At 41.0% G+C, this 9193-nt stretch overlaps 1 protein-coding gene across 1 annotated transcript in view; it reads right to left on the bottom strand.

Annotated features, from left to right (window-relative positions):
* BTG1 (B-cell translocation gene 1, anti-proliferative) overlaps nucleotides 1-2195 on the bottom strand; it is a 4997-nt gene extending 2802 nt beyond the window's left edge. The window contains exon 1 of the mRNA XM_010008058.1: nucleotides 2129-2195. Coding sequence (XP_010006360.1) covers nucleotides 2129-2195 — 67 coding nt within the window. The remainder of the gene's footprint in view (nucleotides 1-2128) is intronic.
* Between the last annotated feature and the right edge of the window lie 6998 nt (nucleotides 2196-9193).

Raw genomic sequence — 9193 nt, forward strand, 5'->3', positions numbered from 1 at the left:
GGGGGGGGTGTGAGCGCGTTTCCCCGGGGAAAGGCACCTGCAGCAGGTGGGGTGCGCGGCCCCGGCCTTGTTTATCCCTACAGCCAGCGGAGGTGACGCGGCTTTTCCCCTCCCGCCTTCTCTCGGAGCCCCTGGTGTGCCCCAGTGCGACCACTTAGGTACCCAGGGAACCGAGCGCGGCTTTGTCCTCGCGTTCCTGTACCGGGACCTTGAGGCTGCCTTCACACCGGGGTCTCTAGGCTGGGGCCTCCGCGCAGGGCAATGAGGTTTTCCTTGGGGCTGCTGGTGGGGCCCGCACGTCCATGGGTGACAGCAAAGCCCAGGGCGGGCTGGGCAGCAGGGGCTGCGCCCGCGCGCTGCCCACTGACCGAACCTCAGCCCTTGTTCTTTGTGGTCACTCCTGGAATGCACCTTCCAGCCTTCCGGGCCCCTCAGGCACGCTGCTCAGCAGTGTGCCCTTCCCCGGGACCGCACCGCTATCCCAGCTTTCCTGCCACTTGCTCTGAAAGGGGGGAATCCCACCGTGGGCAGAAAGAACCGACATGTACTGCTCAGCTGGCAACAGCCAAGAACAGTGTGAAGCCTGGAGCCTCAGAACGCCGTGCGTCTCCCTGTTTACAAAACTAAAGGAGAGATGAAAGAAGCAACAAAATATGTTTTGGTGTGTGTTTTGTTGGGTTTTTTTGTTGTTGTTGTTGTTTGTTGTTTGGTTGTGTTTGGTTTGGTTTGTTGTTTTGGTTTTTTTTGTAAAAAGACAAAGTGTAGCTGCTTTGATAGAAAACTCGTTCTTCCCCTAGGGTAAGTGCCCCTCCCCTATGCAAAATTGCAAATGGATTACAGCCTGATATTTACATTTACAGTGCTTCCAGTCAAAGATCAGAAATTAGGCCATTAAAGGCGTAATAATAACTCACAATAAAATCCTAAAGACTTCTTTTTCAGTAAAATAATTCTGTAATGAAATACATTTAAATATATGTGTGAAACAATTTAAATAAAAGATTAAAATACACAGTTTTTGTTTGTCAGATACACCTGAACAGTGCTTAGGATCTATTCTGTCTTAGACCGTCAGCCTCAAGGGACTCTCATCTTTGACCGTCTACACAAGGGAGATCTGCAAGACACCTTCAAAAGATAATCCTGGGAGCTTAAGCTCACAGCTTTACTGCATACTAAAAACTTTGGTGTGGTTTTTAGAGCATTCTCATCTACTTTCCCACCACTAACCTCTAAGTCCTACATTAGTGATGATGAGCTGTCCCTCTGTCCTGTGAGAAGGGAGGAGCTGCCAACCTGGCCCATCCTCTTGCTACTCTTTAGGTACCAGCCACCCTTTCTTCTCAAGTGCTTCCATGGTGTCTGTCAGGTGTATCCAGAGCTGCCATTTTTGCTCGGTTCATAGGCTGGCATTTGCTGTACTCTTTCAAACCCCAAAGCAGCAGATGCTTCTCTGCCCCTTCAGGTTGAGGTTCATCAACCTACTGGAAAATACCACTTGCCCAAAATACCACTTGCATTATCAGAGCATCACAATTACAACAAAATCACTGCTGTAAATGCTTCACCAAAGACACATTTGCTTGGACATTAGCTTTATCTCTGAGTTCTAGCCAGAATCAAATTTTCAGAAGGGGTTTTAGGAACTCCCAAGTAGATAAGTGATCTTATGTAGTAGCACACCAAAGCACAAGGTTTTGGCTTGCTACAGAAGTAACTGTTATGGACAACTAGGCTATTTAGTTCAGATTTGAATCATCCCCCTTGAATTTTATTCGAAGAACATAATGTGGCAGCATGCACCTCATCTCATGCCCTGCAAGAGGAGAAGAAAAGTATTTTTTTAATCTTTTTTTAAAAAAAAACAAAACAAAAAACTTGTTAGGCTATCAAAGGGTTTCCCCTCAAATCTCCTGCAAAGTCAGTAATTCAGACTATTTTACCAATCAAGAAGTTTTGCCAGTTCCTGTTGCTTCCAAACACTTTCAACATGAATAAAGAAGGTCTTGTCTATTGAAAGGGTAAATGGCTGCGCATATAGAGCAGGGAATGAACTGCCTAGGTGTTCCTACTGTGCAACCAGCAAGGAGTGCAAGTGTAACTTTGAGACTAAGGCTCTGCAAGATACCTGTCAGCAGGACCTCATCGCTGTGGGAGGGAACAAGGTAACAGGAGCTGCTGATGCAGAGAACCATCTTGTTTGCTTAGTCTAGACAAGTCAGCCTCCATCTCAGTGCTATGGCGAGATAGCAAAGGAGCTGCTGCCATTTCCTGCCTGTGAAATGCTCCCAAAGATTCTCATCTTTAAACTATATAGGCTCTTAGCGATGATGAGGGCTTTGGCATACAGCTCACGGCATCAAAGTCAACTTTCCTTGACAGGACTTCAGGGGAGGACATCAGAGAAACTGGCTGTACCTTAGACTGTTGCTGGTTTGTATCTTAGCTTCCTGCCAGTGTGCCAGCACATTTCACCTATCTTCTATTTTGCTCTGAACTTCTTTGGCACCTGTACCTTTTGGGATATATGAAATGGTTCTTACTTTCTCTGGCCAGGACCCACCTGTCAAATCCTGCCTCTGCAGCTCCAGATGCAGAGGGGCAACTTTTCCTGGTCAATACTTCAAGATACTCACTGATACCTTAATGGCAGGATGTGGAAGAAGAGAAATGTAAACATCTAAGAACTGCCTTATTCAGCCCACCTGAAACTTCAAATGAAGCAGAGGCCTTAGGGAGAGAAAATAAAGAAAAAGTGTATTTGATCATGTAATTAAAGACTGGATCATAATGAATATGCACAGAAGAGTTGAATTAAGGTTGTACTGGCTCTGATATTTCCTAACTTTTAAGCAATATAATTCAACCTTTACAACATTACTTTCATGTTGTTTTGGCAGGAACTGTTTCTTGCCATTGGTTTGGAGAGAGCCTAGCTCTTTGTGAGTTCTGTCATAATGGAAACAAGTAATAGAAGTACAACTACTTTTATCTGTGCCACACACACACATACACACCCTGCAACTATTGCAACACGCTCTTTTCCCAGCTTTTTCTGAAGGAAGCTACTGCATGTTCATTATAGTAAGTGGGAAGATTGAGAAGTTTAAAGGAAAGGAGTTAGAATTATTTAATTAAAAAAAAAAAAAGTTCTAGTCCTGGAGTCTGAATTAATGTATATTTGTTTGTTATACGAAAGACACTATATGTACCTCATGGATTTCTTTTTTCCAGTTTGGGAAATTTTGCCGCACAGAATAAGGAAATGCAAGAAAGTGTGAAGGGTGTTACAGGCTTTTTCTGAAGTATCTTGTTAAAGTGTTAGGACTGTTCTCTTACTATTCCGCTGTTAGTTCTAGTTATTGTTTTGCATTGTTTGGCATTGACCTAATAAAGAAGTGAAAGTTAAGAAATAGTTGATACTTGTTTCCAAAAAAGCTGTATATGTGCCTTAGAGTGGCATTAGCTGAATAGTACTGTTTGCAATACATAAAATATATAAACAAGCCATTCTATGCATAGAGTTTGTTTATAGTGCATGTTGATGTTATTAAAATGCCATATTTTTGTTGTTTAGCAAGCGTTTGAAAGCATATAGCAAGAGGTTTCTTTTTTTTTCTTTTTTGTTTTGTTTTGTTTTGGTGAAGGAAAAGTTAGTATGGGACGTGTAACACATTTATTAATGTTTTAGGCGTCCTTAGTCTTTGCTCTGAGTACGAAGTTACACCTGTAGAGATGTGAAGTTGCTATTCCAGGAGGGGGATGTAATCGAGAGAGCCTATAGCCAGCGCTGCATGTCCACGCAGCTCCCCACCCCTGCTTGTGACCTTGTTCTGTCAAGTTTTCAAGCAGGCACCCCTCAAGCTTTGTCCGTGACACTGGGAGTCCTTATTGGAAAGACTTGGATTAAGATGGAGACAGAAGTGATTGGTCCCCCTCACTGCAGGGTGAGTGAGTGCCCTTAGGTGCCTGTCAGGGGGGTTGTGGAACCTATTTTTTTTCCCCAAAGCCCTGAGAGTAGGCTGCCATTCATCTTGTGATACCACAAGGAATGTTTGGACTCCAGCTCAGCCTCAGACCTGGCCTCAGAAGTGTCTTATGCATCCAGCCCACTTGTAAAGCAGTGCTCTGCAGTGAGGCAGGGTCAGGGCTCCTCCACTGTCAGCCTTCTGCTCAGCCCAGTATTGCAACATTGAAAGTAACCGCAGTGTTGTGGCAATGTTTTATCCTGAAAAAGTGTGGGGGTGAAGAAGTCAGACACATATTCTTCCAAAATGGAGAAGTCTTGCTTTTGAAAGCATAAGATAGACTGGTATGAGTTAGAGAAAGGGCAAAAGTCTGACTTGTGACCACACTGGGAACTGCCCCGCCTCTTCCTTCAACATGCTCCTGCTTGCACACACGTGCACACACGTACACACACGTACACACACACGCACACACACTCTGTATTTGTAGACTGGTCTGTCAGGCAGCGAATTCAAACTGTTTCTCACACAAGTAGAGTCCTGTTTAAGTAAGCAGGGCAAGTCCCATAAGCCATAGTCTTGTTCTGCAGTCTGGCAATAGTCTAACAAACATTTCTGCCGCTGCAGGAAGCTTGAGAGGGGATGGAAAGGCTTGGAAGTACAAGGGGAAGCTGTCACCATTGGTTATAACCAGCACATTCTGCAAAAGTAATTTCAGCAAAACCAGCTCATGACGTCCTAAAATTACAAACTCAGCTGCACTTACTCCATACAGAGCAAGGCTTGATCTGTGAGTGGCAAGTTTGATTTCAAAGGGACCACTCACAGAGAAGAGATTCCTTGCAGTGTGAACCTCAGGTGGCAGGAACCAGAATCTGATCAGGACAGATTCAACAGAAGGCTTTTCCTATGCTATTGCTTTGATTTCAGCAAACAACATGTGGCAGCAGGCACATGTGATAGCTAAAAAGCAAATTCAGAGAATAGTATTCTGTTTTTGTTATAAAGATTCAGTAACAACAAAAAATTGAGAAGACAATAGAAGCAGATGATTTGAAAGCTTGTCAATAGAGAGCTCCACATAACACAGTTATGCATAACTGTTATTACACATCCATTTTTTCATTTGTATGCACTTATGAATAAAACAGGAGAGACTAATATAGATGAGATAAACAATCTGACTGCAATCCTGCATGGGAAGGCTATTAACAATAATATTTAAGTGAAAGGAGCTTTTAACTGAAGAGAATAATTTAACCATTTGTTCTTATGCTCTGCAATCAAATTATGTCATCTTAAATTCCAGTTTTTTACCTTTCCTGTAAAATTTTATTGTGCAGCTGGGATGGGAGGGGTGACAAATAGGTTTACAGTTCTCTGCTTCCCAGAGATTTCTTTTCTGGCCTGCACTATAGCCTCAGGAAGGCCTGAAATAATTCCAAAAACTCCCTTGTCTGTAGTGGTTGTGTGTAGGCTCTTGCAATGACTGGTGACTGCCAGAAGAGCCTGTGTCAGTCCCCACAGGGCTGTTGGTCCCCCCATATCCTCAGAGTGAGAATCAGCAGAGAAAACCTGCTGGAAGAAGAATATCCCTAAACTCACTTAGGAATTTCAGGGATTCTTCATAATGCTGAAGCAGCTTAAAGAAGCAGGGGAAGCCTAGCATTTAGTTCCATGTTTTATCCTTCATCAAGTTAACTGGTGTTCTTGGAGGGCTGATTTCTGGGTTTAAAGGCCCGAAGCACGACCATCGCCCTCAGCAGGGGTCACAGCAGTGACAAATAGTATCCTGAACACAACCAAGATTGGTGTTTGTTCTAGCAGTGAGGGAGGCATGAAATCAGCAGCAGGCAAACAAGATTACAGCTAGAACGAGCTTATCAACTACTGCATTAAGCACAGCAAAACCATTATGGATTATAATGTAGTCTTCTGCATAATGTTTGCCCACAGAACAGGCTTCTAAAATCCAATCCGTCTACACATCTGAGCATATTTTTGTACAAAGATATAATTTCCAGAGTGGAGAATCATGCAGTGGAGAGTCTACTAGCCTAACTATATTAGCCAAACCCCATTAATTTTAATTATACTTTTATAACAGTATTTCCTGTCTGTTAAAACTCGAACTGTTGGAAAATTTTAACTGCAAATTTCATTAAATTAATTGAAGATTTTAAGAAATCAATAAGTTGGTCCTGAAAGTATTCATTTTTCTTTAGCAGCTCATGTGTAGCTAAAAAAATCTTGAGAGATTTTTTAAAAGACTATCCAAGAAAAAAACCCCTTCCATTTACCCTCCAATTATGTCACTAAAAAGTCTTAAGCAGCTTTATTTAGATTTGTAATTTGGAAACTAGATAGACTTTCAAGTGGATGGCTCCTTTGGACCAGTTATTGAGTACTAGCTACAAACATTCAGCAAATCTTCCTGTTTCAAAAATACCTCAGGATAACAAAACATGTTGACATTGTAATGCTAACACTGGAGATTTTAGGCTAGGCCTAAAAGGGGATTACAGACTACAGAGGGGATTGTCCACTGTTCACTTATTTAGAGAGCAGAAACTGTAAAACAGTGTAATATGTAGATAGGCATACACACCTGCCTCACAAATCCATAATATCCCTCTGCCAAAGCTGGACATGATTTTTTTTGGTTGTAAATCAGGTGATCCTGCACATACTTCACTCAGTGCAGGCTCTGGCTTTGAAGAACAAGTGATTTCATATTAGCTGCTTTTTTATTCTTTCGTTCTGGTCTGTCGTATCTAAATCCCTATCAATGTGATGAATACACTGCTGTAAAAACAGATACTTATTTTTTTTCCCTTTTTCCTCGCCAGCACTTACCACAACTTACTCTCTTTCCCATTATCATTTGTAATCATGGCACTGCTCCTGTTATAGTTTTTTTCTTGCTGTGGTATTAACTCAGGCATTTTAATGAGTCTCAGACAGAAATTTAGCCTGTGAATTCTCAGGACAAAATTAATATAATTAGTTCTCTAGGACAGATTTGGCAGGCTAAGGGAACATCACATTCAGAGACTGTATATTACCTTCCTTTGAGTACTGATAGATTTTCTGGATATAATCAGATGGAACTTTTTATTTTATTTTTTTTTTAGATCAGGGATACAGATTTCTTGCTTGGTTGTGTAGCTAGATATAGATAGGCATTCAACTGCATTTATGTGTGAACACTTGAAGCATGCTAGTGTGAAAAGGTAGCCATTCTTCCCTTTAATGAGATTGTATTGCATGTTGCGTGCCCAAAATTTATCTGTTTGGCTGTTCCCCATGAAACTCTTCCCAGAAGCGGTGAACAAACCTGAGCACTCAGTAACTTTGCTAAATTCACTCATGTGAGTAATCCCTGCAACTTTGATGACATTATTCATATAATACAAAGGAACAGGATCATTATTTTAGGGCATGTAAGTCAAGACTGCATCTCAGAGCTCCCACTGTATGCTTTATTTCCTTTGTGAGAGATGTACCACAAACTGAGGAGCCTGCTTTGTCCGAAACTGCCTATAAATTGCAAATTCATACAAAAGAAAAATAAAATAGAAGAAAAAAAAATGTTTCTAATCTTCAATGCTAGTATTTTTGCAGAACACAAGAGCTATCTGACTATTAATACAAGTATCATATGAGCATACTTGATAACACTGGAAAAGGGGGCAGAGAGGCCTAAATACAAGCACAGGCACTAGTCTACATTTATCTCACAAAGAACATCAGAAAAAACTAACTAAAACCAAAACAAAAATCTTGAGAGCAGAAACAGACACCTCTAGGAAATTAGGCCTTTAGTTCTGATTTAGATTAATCAGATGTCTCAAACAGGCCTGCAATGAAAAACAAGCACATAATAGTAATAATAATAATAATAATAATAATAATAATAATAATAATAATAATAATAATAATAATAATAATAATAATAATAATAATAATGATAATAATAATAATAATTAATTAATAATAACAATAATGATAATTGTATGAAGTTGCATCGCATTTATGAATTTTAATAAAGCACAGACTTGTGATCTAAGACTTTTTGCCTTCTGTTTCCAACACCAGCTTCAAACAGTGACCATTTTCCCCTCGTGTTAGTCTCTGAGGCATTTCCAGAAGCAGAGGAACAAAAAGCTGCTTGATACCCTTCTTACAATAGAAAGATGTGCCTGGCTGTGTGGGAGGAGCTGCTCAATTCTTCCATGTAGAGCTGGGTACACGTGCTTCAAGCAGCATTAAGTGTTCCTGGGAGCAGGGAACAGAGTGTTCCAGCAGCATCTAACATACAGACAAAGACAGAAAGCCATTTTCTTCACAGCTACACAATGCATTAATATAAGGCCCAAACTTGCAAAGGATGAACCTACTGAATCCTACTGTTTCAGAACTCTTTCTTTCCTTTTCTTTTTCACATCTTATTTCCCTTTTAAATTATTTAAGATAACTCTGAGATTTTTTTCAAACGTTTCTTTTTTTTTTTAATTCACTACTTTGTAAAAGCCTGCATATGAAAAATTACATCAGAGATACAGTAGTTGCATAAAGCATCTCTTAAAGATCTGCGTAAAATGTCTTTGCAGCAATGTTTTTATCACCTTGGCTTTTTGTGCCCCGCAACTCAGGTACCAGTCAGTGGAAAGGGAACAAGTAGAAATTAGTATGAGATAACAGGGGAGAAAGGAAAGCTAAAACCATGCACATCTACACTATGGAACAAGAACATCATGTTGTGCTCCACCACAAGTTGATGGAGCCCTACCAGCTGCCTCAGCTCTACTCTGATGCCAGAGTTATCGCAGCCAGCTCAGGCCCTGAAACTGCGCTACTACATATCAAGAAACCAACATATGCAAGGCCAAGGCAGGGAATGTCTGCAGTGCATTCCTTTCATCCATAAAGACATGCTTTCATTGTTTTCACTCAGTTTTGCTACCCTGCAGCTGTAGGGTATTTCCTGCAGAGTCATCTCCTCTCACTAGCTCAGAGCTTCAGTCTCATCTACCAGGCAGCATGGTTTCAGTAGAGCCATGCCAGAGGTCGTGATGGCAGCACCCAAACACTTCTGTTCCACATAAAATATGTTTTTAAAAGGCAAAAAAACAACATTAAAAAAAAAAAATATTTGACATTTTTTTCTCCCCAGAAAATTTCAGATCTGTTCAAAGCTACCTCCAAGTGTGGGTGCACAGCCC

The sequence above is a fragment of the Chaetura pelagica genome, unplaced genomic scaffold (assembly GCF_000747805.2).
Source record: "Chaetura pelagica isolate M959 unplaced genomic scaffold, ChaPel_1.0 scaffold50, whole genome shotgun sequence".
Lineage (NCBI taxonomy): Eukaryota > Metazoa > Chordata > Aves > Apodiformes > Apodidae > Chaetura > Chaetura pelagica.